At 35.9% G+C, this 24,420-nt stretch overlaps 1 protein-coding gene across 3 annotated transcripts in view; it reads left to right on the top strand.

Moving 5' to 3' along the window:
- Positions 1-728: 728 nt before the first annotated feature.
- Positions 729-24,420, top strand: part of DPY19L3 (dpy-19 like C-mannosyltransferase 3) — a 29,675-nt gene continuing 5,983 nt past the window's right edge. The window contains exons 1-16 of one of the 3 annotated variants that reach the window (XM_071756793.1): positions 729-854; positions 2,117-2,259; positions 3,179-3,312; positions 6,611-6,701; positions 7,515-7,636; positions 7,838-7,983; positions 8,807-8,930; positions 9,437-9,571; positions 11,210-11,341; positions 12,448-12,549; positions 13,352-13,425; positions 13,692-13,850; positions 14,874-14,996; positions 15,359-15,470; positions 16,018-16,074; positions 20,520-20,602. In XM_071756793.1, the coding sequence (XP_071612894.1) occupies positions 2,157-2,259; positions 3,179-3,312; positions 6,611-6,701; positions 7,515-7,636; positions 7,838-7,983; positions 8,807-8,930; positions 9,437-9,571; positions 11,210-11,341; positions 12,448-12,549; positions 13,352-13,425; positions 13,692-13,850; positions 14,874-14,996; positions 15,359-15,470; positions 16,018-16,074; positions 20,520-20,602 (1,697 nt within the window). In that variant the 5' untranslated portion in view covers positions 729-854; positions 2,117-2,156. Of the gene's footprint in view, positions 855-2,116; positions 2,260-3,178; positions 3,313-3,823; positions 3,949-6,610; positions 6,702-7,514; positions 7,637-7,837; positions 7,984-8,806; positions 8,931-9,436; positions 9,572-11,209; positions 11,342-12,447; positions 12,550-13,351; positions 13,426-13,691; positions 13,851-14,873; positions 14,997-15,358; positions 15,471-16,017; positions 16,075-20,519; positions 20,603-24,420 lie in introns of those variants that run through there. The other 2 variants (XM_071756794.1, XM_071756795.1) reach the window with 2 other exon arrangements.

The raw sequence follows: 24,420 nt of genomic DNA, 5'->3' as shown, positions 1-24,420 counted from the left end.
TCAGGGTAGCTCTTTCTACAGTATTGAATGTGACAATCCACACGGAAACACAATGTAAACAGTATAAAGAAATTTGACAAAGTTTCATTCAACCATTTCCTGAACACGATGGTCTGTAGCTGTCTGACATTTGTTGAGAGGATGAGTAACAATGCTAAGACATTCCTACCACCAGATACGGTCATAACTCACCAAGCAACAAGAATATTGATATCCTTTTGCTGCTCTGGCAAGTACAAAGCCAGCATATTTATGTGGCAAATGATCACAAAATACCGTGGAGCTTATAATGAAGACAAAATACACCTCTACTTTTTAGGATTCTACTTGATATTTGAAAAATAACCTCACGGATATGCTCTGAGCCGCCCACCATCACTCCGAGCCTCGCTGACGGGGTTTTCACAGCCCAGGGCAGGCACTCCCCACAATCCCGCCTTCTTTTTTCTTTTTTTTCTATTTTTTTCGGGGAAGGGAGGGACGAGCGCGAGACGCAGCGATTGTTCCCGTCTCCGCTTTCGCAAACTCCCTTCCCGCCGTACTTCTGCTCCCAGAGCCCCAAAGCAGCCGAGGGCGCCCGCAGCCCCCCGCAGAGGCAGGTGCCGCCCCGCCGCATCCCGCTCCCGGCCCTCAGCCCGCCCCCTCCCCAGAGCCCGCAGCTCCTCCCCGTGCTGCCCACGGCAGAGCCCCGCGCCCCGGCTGCCGCAGCCGCTCCGCCTGACAGGGGCGAAGCAAGGCCGCCGCGACCACCACCGCCTCTTCTCTCCTTGCAGCGGGTTCCGCGCAGGCAGCGTCAGGAGAAGAATTATCCGCCGGCCCGCTACACCCATCCGCAGCCCTCGGAGCGCCGGCAGGTATCGGCCCCGCCATCGGAGACGCGGAGGGGAAGGGGAGGAGACGGGCGGGTGGCGGAGCCGCTGCCGTGCAGGCCGCGCCGGGCCGGGCCGGGCCGCGCAGGCCGCAGCGAGCAGCCCCGGCGGAAAGGCGGAGCTGTGCAGTGCTGCTGCTTCTGCCCCGCGGTGCTGCCGCGGGCCCGGACCCAGCCCTCCTGCTTCCCTTTCCCGCCCTTGCCCAGCCTCCGGGACCGCTTTTATCTCCTGGTCTGCCCACAGCGTCTCAGGCGCGCTCGGTTTCGGGCACCCTCACCCCTTCCCTCCGCGCTACCCCGCCGCCACACAGCCTCGTCCCTGCTTCCCCCTCCTGCCCCCCGGGCCCGCCCCAAGCATCACGTCCTCTCACCTCTGGCAGCTGTGTGGGAAGGAGCCCGTCCCGGCGCTCTGTTGAGGCAAAGAACTGTTCCCTCCAGCACTGAGGAAACCTGGCCGTGCAAAGGAGTGTGGGTCTGATAACCATTTTGCCTGTATTAATTAATTAGTTCATTAATTACTTAATTACATTGTCAGGTTTCCTACAAACCCACTATTTGAAAGCAACTTAGTTACATGGCGGCATAGGTTCCTCCGTGTGTTTTCGTAGGGATGCGGGAAAGAGATGAAGATAAATCAGCTGCAAAAGCTGTAAAACAACAAAGTTGTGTGGTTGAAATGCATTTCCTAGGGCTACAGGCAGCGGTAACACAATTATCACTGCTTGCTCCTTGGGAGTAGTAGCTGATTCTTGCATTCAAAATGGGACATCGTTGGTTTTTCAAATGCAGAAAAGCAGATTAAAGCAGTTTTTCTCATATAGGCCATGCTCAGCAGAGAGCACCTAGGAATTGGCAGGTTAATGACTGTTGGCTTTTTTTTTATTATTTGAAGGGCTTAGCACTTTTCAGTGAAGTGGAGCCAGGTGTGTGGAGTTTGAGTCAAGAGGAAAAAGTGAGGGTAGTCAAAATAATGAATCGTTCTGGAAACCTATGCAAGAGTATGTAAAATGGTGAACTTAAGTCTTTACAAAGTTAAGATCACTTTTAAGTACTTTCTAATACTTCCATTTGCATTCCGAGTTGTACAGATTTTCAAAATCTTACATTTTCGTAAGATACATCTTCACCTGCAGTGTAGGTCTATCAGTCTCTGGTGGCAGTAAAATATAGTTCTACTTCCAGATATTTCATACGATATTAAGTGAGTGTTTGGGTAGGAAGATGCATTGCTTGTGTCTGTCTATTCAGGAGTCACACTGAAGAGTAATGAGTTAAAGTGACTGACACCATGACAACCATAAGACAGAGAAGGGTTGGGAAGGGCACTGAAGCCTCTGAAGAGCAGCCTTCAGATGAGAAGAATGTGAAGCCTGATGGAAAAATTCTGTCTGGTGGGTAATGAAAAAGATTGTAACTGTTTTCCTTCTCGGTATTGTTTAGTTTTTGGTACATATCCTAGGCACAGGTTAGAACCAGCTGCGTATCAAACACATTTTCATACTTGAATATCTGTGACCAAAATTAATTGCATGAGAATGATTTTTTTTCAGTTTAGTATCAGTGACACTATCAGATTTTGTATAGCAATTGGCAGTTCTTAAACGAGCCCCATTTCAAATAATTTCAAAGTTATAGTTCCAGATTACCAAGATCTATATTAAGCCTTATATCAAGAATCCAAAAGAACCTGAAAAAACCCACAGGAGTGTAAGAGAGCAATAAAGTGATTGAGCTATCTAAAACACAAACATTTCCCATCATTCCATCTAATCTTATTCTGGTGTCAGCAAGAAGTCATCTGCAAATCAAAGCTTGACACCATTATCAAAGGCTGTTTTGGCTGCTGTCCAGTCTCTGTGAGACCTCCAAACCTTGTGTTGTTTTTCACAAAACTCAAGTAAACCCCCTAAAAACAGGTAGTTGTTTTAAGGAGAGTGAAGAAGATCTTAATTGCTTAGTTTGTGATCCAGCAGTCATCCTGTATTGCCATAATTTTAAAAGTTGCCTGGGATGATATTTGAGTTTGGATTTACAGATTGGATATGATACTTATCCAGATTTGTGTAGTGTTATTAAAATTTAACACAATTTAGCAATTAAGGCACACTGTATTTCACTATACAATTAAAATACTGTGTGTACTGTATGAGAAAATAACACATCTCCATAAAGACCTTTTAAAACCAAGTGTCCTGTTACCTACAGACTGTAAACTGTACTAGCATAGGCAATGTGTAAATTCATATCAAAAATTCCTTTAAGTGAAATAATGTGTTTCACAATTACAGTGTGAAATATTTTTCTTCCAAGGTTCTACAGGTGGAAAGCTGTGGAACATACTCTCAGTAACTCTTGGTGGAATTGTTGCCATCTCTCTTGGGCTTCTTACTTCAGTTTATGTTGCTACACTACATGAAAATGACCTGTGGTTTTCCAATATTAAGGTAACAGTTGTTCTCATAGTGTCATCAGTGTTTTCAAAGAGCATTAGTATGAGTGTTAAGACTTTAATTATGTATTTGTCCTGTAACTCACTCAACACAAGTAATACTTCATTTTTTAAAAATTTAATGTAAAAAGAGCTATGCTTCCCTTCCCACCATTTTTTAAATACTTGATCATTTCTATAAATACCTTTTCCCAATTTTTCTCTAAAAGCTCCTGGTACACTGCTCCTGCCTGAGTTGTGTAGCTATGGTTCTTCCAATTATTGATCATTATCTAAGATAGATTTTCAACAGTCTACTATATGTTGCTCTATAATCATCTATCCCAAGCAATCTAGAACCAAATGAAAGGCAGTTAAATTAAACAATATGCAAAATCCTGTCACACAGTTCTTTAATTGTATTTCTGCTGTGATAATGTAATGCAGTTTAGGAACAATCTCTTACTATTCAATACTAATGTTATATAATGTTGTCCTAAATGTGCAAACCTCAAAACATATTTCAGACATTCACCAATGTAAAACCAACCATTCCCAAGATCAAGGACTGACTAGTTTTTTCCTAGAATCATTGCATGGGAAAAAAATGCAGCTGTACCCATATCTAAATTTAACCAGAGAAAAAGAACAGGTGAGTCATTTTCCTTTTAGATCCCTCTGATTCACTGAGTTAGGTATATGTATTGTGTTATTCAAGGGGTAGATATCTTTAATTGGAGTACAATTTAATTAGAACACAATTACAATATCTTTCCTATACTACATATATACTGAGGCTGAGAGAAGCAAGTCTTTAGTTGCAATCAGATTGCCTCTCAATGGATGAAGTGCTCATTTTATTTGATAATTTATTTTATAATTAGTTTTCATCATAAATACTCTGGAATGTCAGTTAGATATCAAAACTGAAATTCCTGTTTCATGAAAGCACTCCACACTGTGCACATCAGTAGAAGGAAGTCTGCAGTGTTGAACTGTTGATCTGACACTTCTGCTGTAAAATTGGCACAAGTTTTTACATCCACCATTTAGATGCAGAAGGTGGAATTTTTGTTCTGGAGACACCATTGACTACATGATCATGATTGTGTTGTTACAGAATCGTGTAGTCTGCCAATTGTACTCAACCCTAAGAATCAAAAGTAAAAAGAGTTCATTGTGTGATGTCATGATTCTTAACTCCTAAGTAATTGAAGCCACAGCTTGCACATACACATGCAGTGGTTGCCTCTGTGCATTTTCAGCTGCAGTTCATACAGTTAGAACGGAGTTGCATTAAATAAAATAATAGGCAAACCTGTATGTATGCTGCAGGACAGTGTTGTAGTTTTTTTATCCTTGAAACAGTGGTGACTTCTTTGTTAAAGACTCACAGATTGAATATACAGAAAGATAAGCATGTGCTCCTATAATGCTTACCCATAAGTCTGTATGTTTTTATTGACATGGAATGCTAGTAAAAGTATAAATTGCTGCAGAACTGGAAAAGTATTGTGAGTGAATAAAACAGATGTTATCTTAGCATGAAACAGATGTAAAACTCACTAGTGTTTGTCTCATAAACTATAGCATTTGGTTGAATACAGCTGGTGTCAGGATTACAAATTAATCATGTTTGAATGCATTTTTGCTAATTAGATCCCCCTCTGTGACTACTTTCCCCCTTAATAAATTCCAAATGTTAACATTCCTTCTTCTTCTTTTTTTTCTTTTTAAATGAACACTTAGCAACAGCCACTTTTTGTTATTGGGAAACTTTTCAGCACTGATGAATTTGAAAAAAAAGCTCCCTCAAAATTCAGCATTCTCATTTTGCCAAATGTGTGGCTTTTAATATTTAGTGCCAATGTCAGTTTCTTCTGCTGGTATTATAATGATTTGTATGTTGTAGAGCAGCTGGAGAGTTTAATTGTGAACTTACATTGAATCAGATGCATTTTTATTTGATTTTTTGCTTAATTTTTTCAGACCAGAGCTAATACTGGTTTAGTTTGTCAACAGCTGACTTCAATAAAATACGTTTTGAGATAAGATTCTATACTGTGCTGTTGAGGAGGGAGGAATATGATTTTTTTATCAAGCTTTATGTTAGCTCTGAAATACATTCTGTTCCAGGAAAAAAGATGGGGCTGTCCAAGAAAGGTGAAAGTCTTAGGCTTGTTATGCAGCGTTGTATTAGTCAGGATGGCATTCATAAAAACTCAGAAAACAGTAACATTCTCTTAGTTCAGTAATGTAGCATTGTAAAGAAAGCTGAATTAATAAGATTTTCTTAGAAATCTCCCTTAAATTTCTTAATAACTTACATGCACCACATACAGGACAGGAATCTTACTGGATTTTCAAATCTGGATATAAACCTTTTCTACTTTACTGCTTGTAGCAGGTATTTGCTGGCATGGTTTTATATAAACTACTAAAAATATCACTACTAATAAAACAATGTTATATAGGATGCCTATTATTTCTCTTCAGACTGGTGGTTCATGCAGTCTTATTTTGTTTAAATGTCGTTGCCCAGGGCTCTGAATTTGTTAAATTTCATTAGGTCTTTACAACTGAAGAATTAACAAAAAGGAGGTGAATTCCAAAGAAAAGATCCCGTACTGAGAGCAATTATCTCTAGGAGAGTTTTCATCCCTCACAAGACTCCACCTGCTGCAATATCAGCCAAGAAAGAGGCATAGTTTGAATTGTACTTAGTTTAAATAATTTTAATATTTTAAAATTAGAATAATTTTACCTACATATAAAAGCAAGTAAAGAATCATTTTAACTTTAACCTATAATTTAAGTGTAAGAATGATGAGCAGCTGGCTTCCACTAGAAAGAAAATTTAACAAGTGAGCAGCAGCATACCCTGCCAGCTAAAATACCAGAGCAGCATTATGGTGCAGTATCAAGTTCAGCACAATGAATTAATTGAGCCTTAAGGTGGCAGAGACATGGAACATTATGGGATAGCTACCACTGGAAAAAAAGGTTAAATGCATGGAGCAAGCATATGCAGTTTTAATACCCAGCTGTAGGCCACTGCACCTATCTAAACATTGAATATTACGAAAAAATAGTAAAAAAAAGAATTAAAAATGTTTCTGAACGGTATATCAGAATCACAAAAAGCATGTGTATTTTACCTGTATTTGAACTAAGTTGTGTAGAATGCACAAACTCAAAGATTGAAGCCACTCTATAGGTCACTTTCCCTGATGGAGCAAGAATATGAATTCAGAGCAACTTCATATGTGAAGAGCAAATGGAAAGTGTATTTACTGTTGAACTTTCACTTGCAGGAAGTGGAAAGAGAAATTTCATTCAGAACAGAATGTGGACTTTATTATTCCTACTACAAGCAGATGATTCAGGCTACTTCCATCAACCAAGGTATTGTAAACTGTAAAGTAAGTTTTACTTTGTGGTGCCAGCAGACTATTTTTAGTTTTTAAAAATATAGTTCAGAACAAAGGATACCATAACTGTAAAAGACAGTCTAACAGTTGTACTGGAGACACATTTGTTCTGGTCATATCCTAGGGAGCCACTAACTTATGGACATAATAAATTTTGCAATGATACATTGGTTTCTGTGCCAGAACTTTTGATGAAGGCAGTCACTTTGAGGAACAACTCCATATCTGTTAAGGTTTCAGCCTGCTGGTTTATTTTATTCACTTGTTTTAATTTGAATTGAGCTATTTGTGGGACGAGGCAATATTTTTGCTCTATGCCTGGACATTAAAGTGACACAATGAGCACCTTCCAAGGAAATTATATATGATGATGGGCATTTCTGGAGCAGTCTCATGTTTTCTAGCTACTTAACTTGTTCCCTAGCAATTTTGCTTCCACTATACATTTGTCAATATTAACATCACCTGTGTCCAAAATAATGACAATGGTTCTCAAGATCCAGTATGTAATACAGGTTCTATGCTAGGAATGTAAGTCTAAGAAAAAACGTTTTATACATTATTAAATACATAGTACTTGAATTAGCACTTTTGAGTGCAGTCCTGGAAACTGAACACCTCAGAGGGTCATGTTGATTCAGAGGTAGTGTGATCTGAATCCTTGACTCAAAGGTTGCAGTTTTTGATGAGAAATCCTAAAATAACTTTGAAAAAGTTATTCACTGTTCAAATGAAGATGGAGGGGGAAAATGACAATCTCCTATTTCAATTTCTCTTTATCATTAAGGTTTACATGGTTTAGTATATGACAATAAAACTGAATCTGTGAGGACAATTAACATACTTGAAAGAATGAATGTTTACCAGGAGGTGTTTCTCAGCATTCTGTATAGGATTCTTCCAATTCAGGTAGGCATTTATTTATGGCTTTAGATTGTAAGTGCATTATGAAGATTGCGCAGTGAACCATAGCTCCCCTTTTTAGTTATTTTCTAATTAGAAATACTCCTGACAGCTTTTTTGTTATGTAAAAGCAAAACCTAATTCATATTACGTATAATTCCCCCTAGGAGTGTTTTATGTCAACATCAGTATTCTTGTGTTTTACAGCAATACCTAGAGCCCGTTTATTTTTATATCTACACTTTGTTTGGACTTCAGGCAGTTTATGTCATTGCTCTATATGTAACAAGCTGGCTTCTTAGTGGAACATGGCTTTCAGGGTTGTTGGCTGCTTGCTGGTATATTACAAACAGGTAAGTGAGATTAAACATTCAATCTTTCTAAAATTGTACCTCATTTCAAAGGTAAGGTGTTAAACCTTCAAATGGATGATTAATTGGACAAAAAGTGAAACTATAAGGGCTGTCTCCAGATTAGCCAGAAAATGGGAGAAAATGTTTAAACTATACAAAATAATTAGAAAATAATCAGAAATCACCTGACATTGTAGACCAGGAGTTTCAACAAGTCGGAATAGAAAAGTGTGGCTTAAATTAATTGTCCCTGAAAGTGAACTACATCTTTCAGATGTGTCTAGATCTCCAGATAAGGTACCTTGTCTTCTCCACCCTAGGATGCCTGAGTTGTTAAAGACACTTGCATATGTGCCCTCCAGGTCTTTCCTCACTGCCTCATGCCCAGCTTCCAAAAAAATGACCTGAAGCTCCTAAGCAGTTTAGCAGTATTCACATTCAATGCACTAGGATAACAGAAAAGAAACTGATACCTGTTTATCCTTACATGTGCTTTTTGCAGATCAAAAACTGAAGGAAAATTACCTGTGGTGTATACATGCTGGATTTTAGAAGTGTTAGGGGGGGAGCTTGTATGTTCATTTTTAACCTTTCCAAGATATGCACTGTAAGATTTAATCCATAGCATAAGTTTTATTAAGTGAAGCTGAAGTACAGCATTTGAAGTACAGAAACAACATATGATTTACAGAACCTTCATAATGATGTTTTTTCAGAGACAGGCACGTTTAAGGAATAAGAGTGTAGAGCCTCCATTTTAATCAATAAGTAAAAGATAGCTGTGTTGGTTTGTTTATAATGTATGAAACTCTGTTTTGTACAGAATAGATACTACAAGAGTAGAATTTACCATTCCTCTAAGAGAGAACTGGGCACTACCATTCTTTGCTGTTCAGATAGCAGCCATCACATACCTACTCAGAACTCATTTACAGCCTGTTCAAGAAGTGAGTATTTCTAAAAAATATGACACAGTAAAATTACTATCATAAAACTATCTGTGAAACTTAGGACAAAATACTTAAGCATTTATAGCAATGGATATAAACCAGATCAGTACAGCATTGAAAACATTGATCAGATGAGGCTTTTGGTAATTTTGATGTGGTTGAAATACAAACAGATCATAATTTGATAGTCCTCAACTTGATTGTATCACTTTCGTGATACAGCAGAGCTTATTGCATGTTAATCCATTCAAAACTACTTGAGATATCACCATTTTCTTGCAAGTGGTATTACAATGCCTGTAAAATACAGGCATGAATATAATACCTTGTTACTCTAAAAGTTTATCCTCAAAGCAGTAATTGCAGTTAAAATACTCAGTTTTAAAAATTGAATTAAAATAAAACTAAAGTAAGGCTTTTGTTTTTCTTTTGCTGGGCTTTGTTTGTTTTGGTTTTCAAAGAAGGAAACTATAAAGTTAAATAAAACATGTTCCTTTTTCCAGCGAATGACACTTGTGGCTGTATTCATAGCAACATTTCTCTTTAGCCTGACTTGGCAATTTAATCAGTTTATGATGCTGATACAAGCATTGGCATTATTCATACTGGACTGCTTTGACATGCTTCCCACAGCAAAGGTAAGATTATTTTTGGAAATAACCATTTTTTTTTCTTCTATCATAAAGCTAACAATTTTAGAGGTATCCTGCCTAGAGGCTTGAATGCCCAAAGTAATACAGATTATACACTTTACTGCTTTGGCCTTTTAAGTACACACAGCAAGTGTAAAACTGAATAATCAAAACACTATTTTTGATTTTTTTTCAGCTGATTTTGTTTCACTTCATGTAATTCACTTCTAGTGTTTAATTTTTGTCTATTTTTGTTTAGACACAGCCATGTTTTGACACCAGGGAATGTCTTTTAAACATCATCAAAACAGTTGATCTAATACCTCAACTTTAAAATGTCCTCTGGAAGTGAGCAGGGAAAAAAAACAGTCAATTTTGCCTCAAGTATTATGTATCCTTGTTGGAAGTTAGATGTAGACACTGTACCAACAGAGGGAAGAGGATAGACTGGATTGCTGAAGAGAAGCAGCTGTTTTTTGTGCATTGAAATTCACCACAAAATGCCAACATTGTTGCTACTATGTGGCTGAACGGAATGAGCCAAAAAGAAAGGAAGACAAGTGCTACTAAGAAAAAGGATCATTTACAATTTTGGGAAGCAATAATACACTGTCAAGATGAAAACACTGTCTTTGAATTTAACGTTGCTCTGAGATTCCAGCAGGATGATTTTGGCCATTGTAAAATCAGAAGTATATCTGTGTTACTACTTAGAAAAGGTTCTAACTATACTTAAAGAAGGTTATAGTAAGGAAGGTAACTTGACCCTAAAGAGTGTTACAAGATCAATTCATGTTAATTTCATTTAAAATTTGAAGCATACAGTGGTTTTATTAATTTAACTGAAAATTAGCGTGGTGGCTGCATATAAAAATAAGGTTCATTTAGCATATTCTAAAGTTTTCATTTGTAAGCTGCAAATGTAAGCTGAAGCGAGCAATTCATGTGACTAATCAACAGCCTTAGAGGTTGGCAAATTACTAGTTGCATCCTGAATTATACTAAAATGTATTTGCTGTACCACTTTTATTCCATATTAATTTTCTAAAAAAGTGTCACTTAAAATTGTTGGCATTTTTTGGGCCATTTGATACTGATTTATACCACTGCTGCAATACAAGACTAAATTCAGGATCCTTGTGTCAGGTAAAATTTATGTTTTGATATCACTGTATCACAAAATTTACTGGGTTTTAGTGTATGCATTCAGCTGGACATTTGTATTGTCTTAGTATAGTTTGAGGAGGACTATACTAAATTGTTAATTAAAAAGAGGAATCAGCTGATGTTTGCTGAACTGCACCAAGACACAACTCTTTAGTTATAAAGACAGTAAGATACAGAAACACTTATTTGACTGAAGAAAATGCAAAACAGCTTCCAAGTAATTAATAATTTCCTGCCTGTGCAATTGTTTAACTTACTGAATTATAGCATTAGGCTTTTCTATGTATAAAATATGTATAGAGTATTAACCTAACTGGTTCAGGATGTAAATACTGAAAGGATTTAAGTATGGTGATTGTGCAAGATCATACATCTTTTTGTAAAAAAAATTCATGTTTAAATAAATTACGAAACATATTTGAAGAGCAGTTATGACTTTGAAGTTCATTAGGCATAAAAATCTCATTATTATTACAGGTTACATGGCTCTATATCATTCAGATGTCTGGATTACTGCTCGTCTGTGTCCTGCAGTTCTTTAACTCTATGATTCTTGGATCATTACTTATAAGTTTTAATGCTTCTGTATTGATAGCAAGAAAAATCCAGGTATGTACAACAATATTTTTGTAGTACCAAACAGAGTGTGAGATATGTATGTGTGTGAATATATTTGTATATATATGTAAGCAAGCAGTTTATATGCATTATAATCTTAAATTACTAATACTAATTAAAGGAATTACTACATCAAAGTAACAAAAACATTGCATGATCACATGAATTCAATTACACTAACTACAGCATAACCAAGCACATCAGACACCATAACTCTGATTGCTATTAATATTTATGATAGTGCAAGATGCAGTTTGGATCCTGCAGAAAGATTGCATAAACAGACTCTACACCTGTTCATCAGGACTTGTCTTGGATTTAAGGATCTGCCTTCAACAAACTAGAGAGAAATAGATGCTTGTCAAATTCAGATCAGTGAAAGCTGTTGTTTCTTTCAAAGATTAGGATTTTTCTTTTTCCTGTATGTTTTGGTTGGTTGGTTGGTTTGGCTTGGGTTTTTTTGTTTGTTTGTTTTTGATACTGTCATATGACCTTCCAGAGCCATTCCTCCTGTCTCTCACTTGTCACATTTTAAAATCAGGGCTGTGCTTTTCATATGTAGACAACGTCTGTGCTTGTTCCAAGTTGTCTGTGAGCAGCCAAAGAACCATTCTCAGATCTGAAGCTTTCAAGTGGGAAACTGCTCAAATGCTATAAACTGACAGAGCCAGAAGTCATCTTTGCCATATTTAGGTGGAAGGTTTAATAAATACCTGTTTCAGAAGACAAAATATATTGAAATGAGGGGAATCTCGGAACACTGCCATAGCTGCACTGGGTGCCAGCAGCTGTAGAAATACATGAGGATCACTTCTGAAGGAAGGCTTTTTGGCTACTTACAAAGCTTTGCCAGATCAATATGCTGAGTTTATATGTTTATATGTCCCTTCTGTTTTGTGGAATAAGTGTATCTTTATTCTGGAAGCCTGGCTATGCGTGCTTACATGAACTCAGTACAAATTTGAGGCTTATCAGGCCTATCAAATAAGCTATTTGAAATAGTCTGTGTTGCTTACATACAGTCTACTGGAATATTATAATTTTGTTCCAAACACATACAAAAAAGTGCTGAAATACTAATATTTTCTTCTTCTTAGAAAAATCTTAAAACAGGCAACTTGCCTAACAGGATTGGTAAAATTATCCTCCATGTACTATTAGTCTTGTGCTTGACTCTCCTAATAAATAAATTCATCAAGGTAAGAAAATAATTTTATTATAGAAACTTACAGAATGTATTACATTTAAAACTGTTTGTTACTCATCTACAGTAATATCATTATATAAAAATTGCAGTGAGATTTCGCTGAAAGCTAGAGACTGCATTTCAGAAATGAAAGATTGTTTTGCTGCTCTTTTGGTATATAGATTTTAAAACATTCTTAAAATTTCATAAATTAACACCAAATAATCAGATACATTTGTAACTTGATGCTCACCTGTAATTTTACAGGTGTGGACTTATACTGCATTCTGATACTGCTTAGTATTTGGAAAGTTTTTAGTTGAATTCACTTCTCAATGAATGCAGTTAAAAATGAACTCTTATAAAAATGTTGTAGACCATAACGTACTTTTAGTTCCTTCTTGTGCACAGACTTGTCTGCAGACATCAGTGACAGTAACACTTTTCCTGCTTTTGAGTTTGTCTGTTTACAAGTTCTATATCGACAGGCTAAAATTTCATGTATGTGGAAATTAGAATTATCACAGTAAGACAAGTCATTGAGATAAAAAATACTGCTTAAATCAACTTGTCCTGGATAATCTTTATCTATAAGCAAGAAACTAACCATAGTAGATATTCTAAAAAGTAAATAACTTGTCCTTTGGACCACAGGACCATAATTACAAACTGAATGCTTATTTGATTGCAAAGCACCCTGTCTCAGTAAGCCTGTGTTGCTTCACAGTTTCATTTAAATGATAAAATACTTGTTCACTGTGTGAATTTTAATTTTTTTTATAGTTAACATATCCTTTCTTTCTCTCCCTCTGTAGAGAATTCTTAATCTTGAGTCAGATGAACATATATTCAAATTCCTGAAAGCAAAATTTGGATTTGGGGCAACAAGGTATAATTTTGCTTTTTTGTATGACTTCATTAAGTGAACCCTGCAGGTTGTTCTTTCATAAAATCTCGGTGATAAACCATGGACTTTTACCTCATTTATGTCATTTATTTCCCTTCATAGTATTCTTTCCTTCATAATAAACTGCACAACTGCAGCTTTATAATATCTTGGAAAAAAACAGTAACTTTGGTGCTTTTTTACATCAGGTTATGGAATACATGATGACAAGGATTATTATTATTTTTTTTTTTTTTTTTTTTTTTTAGAGATTTCGATGCTAACCTGTATCTTTGTGAAGAGGCTTTTGGTTTACTACCATTAAATACTTTTTCAAGACTCTCAGAAACATTACTTTTTTGCATCTACATATTTGTTCTCTTTCTTATGTCAGTAGCAGCTGTAATTGTTGCCTTTCGGAACCTCAGGTAAAATATGTTTTTAAAACACATTTTTATCAATTTTCTCTTCTTCAACAGGCTAAGAAACTGACAGTTGAATACAGCAGCATACAGTATTACTTCCCACAGGTACTAAGGAAGCAGTAGGACATACAATAGATCAGGCAGAACAAGTAACTTCCTATTAAAGGTAAAAATGTTGAGGATCTAACAAGACTAAGCAAAGAAACATTTCTCCTTAGATTCCTTCAAGCTCTTTTGCTTGCTGTTGATGTTTTGTAGTATGTGTAGGGCTGGCTGGTAAAAAAGAGGGAGAGAGAGGAGGGAAGGGAGAAGATCTAAGACACTCTGAAACTATGTTATGGTAACTGTGAAGTCATACTCATCTGTAAGGTATTTTGGTACTACTCAACAGGCCTCTTAAAAACTTAAACTTTTAAAAGCAGAAGACCCTGCACTTCTTATTTTCTCTAAACCTAAATGTAATTCCAAACATTACCCTACTTTTTAACACTGTCCAATTATCTCAATTATCTCCCCACTTGAAAAAACAGGGAAAAAACCAACACATTTAAGCAGCTTTTTTTTTTTTTTTAAGAGTCCTTCACATACTTTCATAAGACTAGTCACATCAAACAATAACTAGTCCTTTCAGCACTGCTTTTCTGTAAATTTGCTTCCAGTCTATGGCTTATTAGGATCCAGATATACCAGCACAACCCTACAGCTAAGTTCTTCACTCTCATCAAAAGCCCTGTGAGAGCAGCAGCTTCAAGCAGTAAGCCAAGAATGCATTTCTGTAAACAATTTATCTCATTCTAAATCAGCTACTTGAAACACTACTTGCATTTCCAGAAAACTAGACATGAAAGTAAATACCCAATGCTGCATCAAGTTGGTCCTATTAGTCTTATCATAGAAACAATAGAAGATTGTGGACTGATAGTAGTCTTGCTGTGTTGTGTCAGAAGGAATAAATGTTTTTAAAATACAGACAACTACATGAAATACGATACAGAACTCAATATAACACTTCTTCTATTTAATTAGTGGTTCAAATCAAGTCAAGTTCATGGAAAAATCGGAAGAATCCACAATAACACTGAAGCCTGATGCTGCTTACAACTTAATTCACACAGTTCTTTTTGGATGTCTGGCATTAAGCACAATGAGGTATATTTTTAAAATTATTTCTAAAGACATTTTTAGATAATCGGGTATGTTTTTATACAAGCAGAAAATATGCTGATCACAAACTGATGAGAACATGAATCTTCTTTCTCTCCCTGGTGTGTTTCTGCTTGTAAACAGAGGCATTTTCTAAATTTCTGCCAAAAAGAACATTTGGAAGATTGGGAGCAGAGATGCTCTCAAGAGCACATAGCAAAGTGTAAAGTCAGTCTTTTACTCAGTTACTTCAGAGTCATAAGTGTCCAAGAAAACAGTGGTCAGAGTTTCTCTGCCATAACATAACTGCCTGCTCTCACTCAGCAGAGCTCCAGATGATCAGCAAAAACTTCCCTGTATTCTTTCAGGATGAAGTACCTCTGGACATCCCACATGTGTGTATTTGCATCTTTTGGCCTGTGCAGTACTGAAGTATGGAAGCTTATCCTGAAGTGTGTTCATCTCTACACATCACAGAGGGTTAGCACTGTACTTAAAGCATTTAATGAAATATGGTTTTGCTCCATATCTGAACAAATCAAGACTGAGAATTCTAAGACAACTGAAATTAATACTGTTTGCTGTTCTCTTAAACTGGATGTCTCTGAAGCACATTTGTATAAATTTAGTATGTAAAATGTATTTTCTAGTGGTTTATGTATTAAACAATTCCATTTAAGTACACTAGATGGCAATATAGATGTGCCTATGAAAAATAACCACAATTTTAGTAAAACATTTTAGTCACTATATTAAGAAATCATCAGTGGTCTGAAAAGACCATTACAGCCTAATATACTGAATGGTAGTGTTTTTCACTTTGTAGAATATAGATTTAAATATGTAGAGTTAAATCCATCATTTGTGCTGGATCTGAAATAAGGATTTCACTTGAAAACAAAATCAAAACATGGTCTGAAAATTTAAACTCTCTTTGTCAGATCTTACTACATTAAACATTAAGTCTATCCAAATAAACGTATCATTAGAATAACCAATTTTCTTTTTTTTTTGCAATTTTTCTTAGACACATGTGATTAAGTATTCTATACCAATAATTACATTACTGTACATTTCATATAAGGTAAGAATTTAAGATTTTTTTTTTCTCAATGTTTTCGTATCTTTTAACTTCATGGAATTTTTCTTTTCTCATAAAGGCATGGGATTTGTTACAAATAATGGCATATAAGGTTTGCAGTTGAATTTTTAAACTTGTGATAGACTACCTAAATGCATGTGAAATTGTATTTGAACGATCAGTTTGGATCCAAAGTATTTATTTCTAGATACAAATGTTTGTCTTATTGTATGTGTAATTTAACAGGTGTGATTTACATGCAGTTTATGAAAGCATAAGTTGTCTATTTTGGTTTTAGCTAAGTTTCAACTAAAAAGGACATTGTTAAATTGTATAGTAATGCATTGTAGGAGCAGAAATACTGTTAACATTCTATACTGCTGTGCCTTATCTCACATGTTTTTGAAGTATAGCATTGTTAAACTAGTCAAGGATTTATGTTAATCTTCAGTCCGTCTCAGGAACAAATTATTCTTGTGGTCAAACATTTAAATGTAAATACCGAAAACATATTTAAAATAATAATATATACAAGATGATTCTTCTGTCATTCTGCCATAACAATGAGATTCAGAACATTATTTGAAAGGGTATAGCATTCTTTTAACCAGTATTTACAAAGACAAAAAATTCAAATGCTGCTTTGATGGAGAAGTTATTTCAGCAATACCTAGTGTGAGATGAGAATATTTTTGTTTAATAATCACCTTCAAAGAAACTCAAGGTGAATTTCATTATTAAATTTTAAAAAGTGTTAGTAAAGCCATAGCAGTTAAGAAATCTGCTGATATCAGTTCACTCTGGAAGTCCTTCCCCCACCCCCCTTTGTAACAGGTAAACAAAAAGTCCAAGGAGACTTGAGCAGTTTGTTTAGTAAAGTTGTACTGATCTATTCCATTTGAATTTTCTTGTTACTCTGCTAGAGGACTTCTAGGATTTTTTTGTTTCCATTGGTATGCTGGTTAGGGAAGTCATTTACCATTTTCATCATCTCTGCAAATGATAGAAATTACACCATTTTTTTTAACGTTGATGCAAAGAGCATGACATTCTAATAGACAGCCTAATTTGACAGGTTAACTAGGAATAATTTTCCTTCCACTCTTCATGAGCAGATGTGAAATTCCTGAATCCTGTCAGGTTCAATTCTGAATTCAAGAGAAGTCACTGATTTTCACAGGCTTTAGTATATAATTTTGCTCAGTTTGTATGAAAAGCACCATTTGTGTGTTGCTTCTAAATACAGGAAATAATTTTCATTGAAAAATTATATTTTTAGTGTCAAAGTTCTCAGTGGGAATGAAGAAATACACCACCTCTCAGTATTTTTTTTGTCCTAAGCCAGTAGAGTTTAGCTACTAGAGTTTAGAAGAGTGGGTATCTTGGTGTGTGTGTCTTTTCTGCAAAGCTATAGTAGGTAGTGAGCCTGTAATGAGTAGAGAATCTGACCTGACAGGCAGATGTAACTTGTCACCATATTCCCTGGCAGTGGTCAGAATAAAAACTCCTCCAGAGAAAGATCCAGAAAGTATGCATGACTTATGTGAGACTGTTTATATATTCTCCCTCTACAACCTTTAGAAATAAACCAACAGTGCAAGTAGATCTTGATAATGAAGTCCTACTTATCTTTCTCCTTTTCAGATAAGAATTTATCTCTTCATACACTGTGACTGCTCAGATTGCATGAGTGTCTTGCATACTCAGCACAAAGTTAACTGGTCATCATGGCTGGTTTTCTTCAGCTAGTATTTTGCATAATTTTGTATTTCATTACTTCTTATGGTTATTTTTGTCAGAAGAACTATTCGTTAGTGCCATTCCTCAAAATAGGAGTTTTATGGGATTATTAACCTAATCCTGAATAAGCTAATGAAAGCCTCTTTTGAGGCATGTGGTTACTACAGTTTCAAATACATCACTTAGAGTAATTTATTGTAATGTTTAACAATAATGTATTGAACAACAGTTTGAAATACAGGTGCAGGTACAATGCTAGCTATCTCTTGGATTTCAAATACAGTATGTTTTGAGACCTATAAAACATCTATATTTCTATTTACACAAGTTTTCTTCATTAATTTAGTGCAAACATCTTTTAGTAAGTTAGAAGTGTTGAAGTATTTCCATACATACTTCATTTGTGTTGCAGATAACATAGCACATAGATAAAGCAGGACCAAATATTTCTGTTTCAGCTCATAGTCTTTATAGGTAGACTCCAGCTGTACCTGTGTCCATTGCATTTAACTTCTCTACCAAATAATACCCTTCAAGTTGTGTTTCTATGTCAGTCGTTCATAAATAAGTTGTTGGTACTTAAAATTAGTTCCTGAGCTTCAACAAGGATATGTTTCCCTGTTACACCAAATAATCATGATTTCTTTTCTAATTCTGAGTATTTCTCATTACTTGGAACAGTTGGTTACATCCCTGATATGCTCCACCTATCTTTCTTATCCATTCCTTATGTACACTTTTTCTCAATCTGACAAATATTTGATTTACAAGACAAAGCTGTTATATCACTGTTATCCCTCCATATTTTTGCATCCCTTTCTTTTTATTTACTTTTTCATAGTTATTCCATTGTATTTGGAACTCCTGAAGCTCCTCTCTTTTCTCCTGGCTTGACTAATTAAACGTAGTGTCACTGGAAAACCTCAGACTTCTCTTACTGAACTCAGTAATAGCAAACCCCACTACCAGAATTTCCCTCCAGTGCAAACTGCTTGTACTCACTCAGAAGTTGCAGTCTGACACTGTAACTTTAAACACTTGTACAGATTGTTCAGTGACATCTGACAGTGCCAGAATTCAGAAGATGGCTCAGTGTCATTGGGTTGGTTACAGAGCAGGTTTGCAGCAGCAGCAAGAAGCAGAGCAGAGACCATTTCCTTTTGTCTCCACCCTGAAGGACTACAGGCCCTCACATTGTTTATCTTTCTATCTAGAGTAGCTCAGTAATGGAGAAGGAAATTTTGATTCATTATGAGACTACAGTCTCATTTCACAACTGCTTAATTTATTCACTGATCTCCTGAATCCTGAGATTTCCAGAAGAGTAGGTGTGCACCTTTTAAAATACTGCTGTACTTCCCGAGGCTGTTAGGGTGTGATGCTGCTCTAACAATCCTTTAGATTTCTTTCAGTCTGCCAGCCAGTATTACTTTAAGAAATACATCAAGTAAACAGTTAAACCAGTATCCGAAGTGGCTCCCCAGTGCTCCTACATAATTACAGTTTTAGTAAAAGGATGCATATTTCTGCTATGTAGCTCAGCAGCATCACATTAAAATTCCTTCTGAACTCTTAAGTGAATTTTATCCAAGTTGGATGATTTGTAGCTTTTTAGATTATCAGTCGGGTTTTCTTACACTGTTTCCTGTGATGTGTCACTTTGCAAGCCAGCAGTCCTCATTATCTAAAGAAAGCAGGTTTGGAATAGGTTTCAATACAATCCTCTGTAATAAAGACTAATGCAAGGCAATCATTAAGTCATTAGTATTGTCATTATCTCTCTTAATTGCTCCTTTTGGACTTGAATATTCACTAGACTAAACAAGGAGAAACCCTTAAATAAAAGTTGGTTCTGTTAACTATTTGGGGGAAGGTTAAGATTTTCAGAACCAATTTCCATCCTTATTTCTCTCTTCCAGATTTCATTTGTTCATTGTCTTCAGTCCATTCTGAAATGCTTTACCCCAGCAGTCTATGAACTGTTGCTGTTCAGGCACACTTTTTTCCTTCAGTGCTTCTCTTTTAAACCAAACTTCTCAAACTTCTCAATATTAATGGTATCCATAGCACATCTAATGACTTTAACTTCTGATACAGATATCCTACTTCTTTTATGTAGCTGTAAATTTCCTTTCTAAAATTAATTTTAATTCCTGGAGTTTTTCCTTCTCCTGTATTCACAGGCATTATTTATAGCTTGCCTGTTATGTATTGAGCTTTTACATGATACTACTTCATCTTGTTCCTTTTTTTCACGGCTTAGTCTGTCAAGAAATAACTTTAAACATTAATATTCATCCTATAGTCCAGGGAGCTGGAATGGTTTGCTTGTAAAGCAGATAAAATGCACAGCAGCCTTACTTGGTGGCAATTTGTATTTTCCTATGGATTTGAAAATGCAAGTTGACCTTAGCTATTAGAGTTCTGGAAATCTCCAGTGAGATGTGCATGTGAGAAAAGCTGCTACTAGAGTCACCTGAATGGTTAAGTCTGGTCATCTGGGAGGAGCTCCAGGTCTCAGACTCTAAGGGATGTATTCATACTGCAATGGCAGCCACCTGTCCTTCATGAGAAGGGTAGATGTCTTGCAACTTACACATGAGCTGGACAAGGTCATTTACCAGCTCAGAGGAAATAAAATGATTCAACATCCAGAAACTGTTTTGTTCATTCTGTCTTCAGTTTGCTTTATTTTCTTTTCATTATAGTTCTGGCCTGGAATAATGGATGAGCTGTCAGAGCTGAGAGAATTCTATGACCCCGACACTGTGGAGCTGATGAACTGGATTAAGTAAGAGGATTTTTTCTCTATTAAAGTTAAATGCTATTTGTGTAGGTCTAATGTTCTTAGTTATAGTGTTCTCCTTATTAGTCACAGCTCATCAGTGAACTCAGCTGACCCATGGAGATAGTTAAGGATGAGTAGGCTATCAAGAGGTTAGCATATTAACTGCTGCAGAGAACAGCAATGTGCAGAGTGCCCCAGACTGCTCTGGTTCAGGATCATGCTGCTCTATTACCTGTGCATGAGGGAACCAACTGACTCCATTTGCTCCCATAAGTACATGTAGGTTTTCTAGCCAAAAAAAGTAAATTTGGAGGTGTCAAACTTCTTTGATCATACCATATTATAGCTACCTCTTTACACCGATTGACCATTTCAGTGAAGTAATTGAATTTCTATCTTCCCCTCTAACCTGGTGTCCTCTTTTTAACTTTATCATTTTAAAAACCTTCATGGACAGTTGTAGGGAAAATCTGTACTCTACAGTCTGTTTCTTGAACTTAGAAATAATTTAAATAATTGATACTTACTAGAATTAATCCCAAAGTGCGTTCTAAACTAAAGACAAAATGATTGTAAGTGAACTTTAACTTGCCACCACTAAGCATAGGTGCAAAGTCTCATTAAAGAGTATGAGCTAATCATTCCAAACCTACCTCATCACTTCTCTTTCTCTTACAAAGCACAGGCAAGTATTTTTTAGGTGGAAACAGTTTGAAATACTGCATGTAAAAAATACTGAGAAAAAAATTATGTTCTCTGGAGGACTATGAATTTAAGGCATATGTACTCTATTTACATAGAGTAATCACTAAAAAATTTCAGGTTAAGTTCTTAACCTTCAGTTTAAGTTCCTGGGGCTTGTATTTACTTGGAACTCTGATAAAGATTTTTTTTTTTTAAATCACTTTCATGTTCTGAAGGAAAACATTCTGAAAGTAAACATGAATTTCCTACATTTAACACTGAACTATTTGAAGTATTTCCTTGGAGCCCCATATTGCGTTTGCATATGCAGTGAGCACCAGTGAAACCAAAACACCCAGCCAGTTCTTCCCATAGCAACAGAGTTACACTCAAAATGTTCTCTTTCTTTAAACCATAAACTAGGAGTAATTTGCAAGTAAAACATACTACAAGCCTTTACTGGCTTACTTTGAAAGAAAAATGATGAGTTTTTTCCATCATTTATAAACTTTGCAGCCATATTGCCACATTTTTGTGACTGTTTACCAGGCAGTTCCATTTACTATTACTGTTTTTTTAAAAGATGGTAAATATCTGATAGTTCAGGTCTCCTGTGTACATTATAGAGAGTTTATAATATATAGATATGTACACAAAATATACACATGGAGTTATTCCCAGCCACAAACTGGATTTGACTGGATCCAATGAGAACAATTTTTCATATGTTCTTAGTGCTGAGAAGGCTAAATTGGTGCTTGTCCTCTTTTCATTTTAAGTCTGGACAGACAATTGCATAGGTAAATTTTCTAGTTAGAATTTATTGTGTTCAGAAATCTTATTCTTACAAAGAAGAGTTAATTATCTATTCTTTAAATACAAGTCAACAAAATGTATGGTAAGTTTCTCAAAGTAGCAGATTTTCTTAAGTTTCAGTGTGTAAGAAAATATATTTTACTGAACTAACTAACAATTGATAGTTCTGCTGTAGTTAATGATCTGCCAAGGCTGGTGTCAGGAACTAGTCACTCATTATTAAAACTCAGTATAAGAAGTTCTTATTTGTCACTTATAGCAGTGAACCAGGAGTAACTCATCTGCCTTGCAGTCTTTCCACAACAAAAAAACCCTTCTGTCTGCTTACATCTAAATGCATATTAATTTTTCCAAATACACAATCTGAATAATAGTCCACTGTGAAGTGTCTTGCAGATGTATTTTTTATTCTTGCCCTTACTAAAATTACCATAGCATTTTTTGGAAGATATCCTGGTTTATATCTTTGCAATAAAATTACTGCATAATACTGGACTGCAGCTCTTGCAGAGCACAATTTGTAACACAGTAATTTTGCATATCCCAGTCTCTTGCTTTTTCCTACCCATGCCTCATTTTCTTAGATATTAAAAAAAAAACCAAACACCAAAACCCAAAGAAGTCCAGAAGGTTCTGCCAGTGACCCAGGGCTAGTTCACAGCTGTATTCCCACATGGGAAGTATATTAAAATTCTTAGTTTTGGTCTTTCTCCCTAAGACAACAGGAACAACATTTGTGAGATGGGGAAGAATATCAGTAGAATGTGCAAATCAATAGCGTGAACTTCCCTACTCTGTTTACTTCTGGTAAGTGTTTAAGAAGCAATGTCTTCTGCCTTTAAAGGGGAAACCTGTCTAGAATTGTGGAATATTTCATAAGCAGTTACCAAAAATTATAGAAAAACTTCATAGAAATCTCAGACAACAGCCAAAATAGTGAAAAAGTTAACTGAGATATTTGGCAGAGCAAATACAAATATTTGTATTTGAATTAGGTGTGGGGGAGAAGCAGGCAAATTTTTCTATTAGTGATAACCCCACAGATTTCAAAAAAGCTCCAAAGGTTACAAAAACGGAATAGCCATGGTTTGATGGTGTCTCTTTCATTTAGTTATTTGTATCAATGGCTGTGTTTTAATCTCAAGCCAGCTGCAAATTTTAACTCTTCACTCTTATTTGCCTAATTTTCAAGACAATCACACTGAAGTCAGCACATATTCCAGACTTTAAAGGCAATATTACACTTTCTTTTTTCTTCTTTTTAAAAAAATCATTGTTCTGAAATTCTTGGGCTTATCCTTTGCCATTGACTGATGGGTCAGTGAAATTCGGGCATGAATTTGATAGTGCCTGAGAAGTAGGATTATACCAGCTGTGTAGGTGCACTCTTTTATGTGAACAAAATCTGCATGCATGAAATTGAGGCTGAGACTAACAAAAATGCATCATGTTGCTCTTTCTTTGTGCTGTTGTTTTCCATTTTTGCAATTTTCAGTCTTTCCAAACCAGAGGGAAAAAAAAGAATCATGACAGTTTGACTGGGTATGCTTTACTGCCTATCATTTGCAGCCAAACCTGTAGTATTTTAAGATAGCATTCTGCAAATAAAAATACTTGCTTAGAAAGGGGAAAAAACAATAATCTACCATGGCATGTTTGAGAATGCCTTTTTAGAATCTCCTTTTCTCAAGCCCATTTCCTTCATAGATTCATATCACAGCCAGGCACTAATAGAGGAATAATCTGAGATTTGTCAGATTTATGGCTTTGAAAGCCAACTACAGAGCACAACTCTGGAATACTTTTAACAGAAACTGCCATTTTCTTTTTAGTGATGTAACCTGTGATGGCAAGGTTGGCCAGTTCTGTAAGGCTTCCTTAAAATCACCTCACAATCATTCTTCAGTAGCTTAGAGAAAGAATTACTTCATTCAGAGTCTGTGCAAGTAGTTACTGTAAAACCCTTTTATTTTTAATGGATTATTCTTTTGTATATATATTTGTCTCTAAATACTTAAGTCTAGGTAAAGAAAAGCTTCATACAATATAGTGCTTAGTTTACCCATTAGTTCAACTGTAATTAACTTGTTGAAAGCTTAGAGCTTCAAAAATAAATGAGATGATTGTTCAAAATGCCATCAGGTCTGCTTGAAATGACATTTAAATTATATAATGTAAATCAGCTTGACCTGTAAGTCCTTGTCATTATTTAGTGACATTTCCTACAGAACAAATTGTTTGCAGGTTGGGCAGTGTGGTGTGGAGCTTGGCAGAAAGCTATAAAAACAAATTATCCTTCCATTTTATACATCATTTATTCA

Source organism: Heliangelus exortis, chromosome 13 (assembly GCF_036169615.1).
Source record: "Heliangelus exortis chromosome 13, bHelExo1.hap1, whole genome shotgun sequence".
In the NCBI taxonomy this organism is placed as follows: Eukaryota; Metazoa; Chordata; class Aves; order Apodiformes; family Trochilidae; genus Heliangelus; species Heliangelus exortis.
This window is presented reverse-complemented; position numbering and strand designations above follow the sequence as displayed.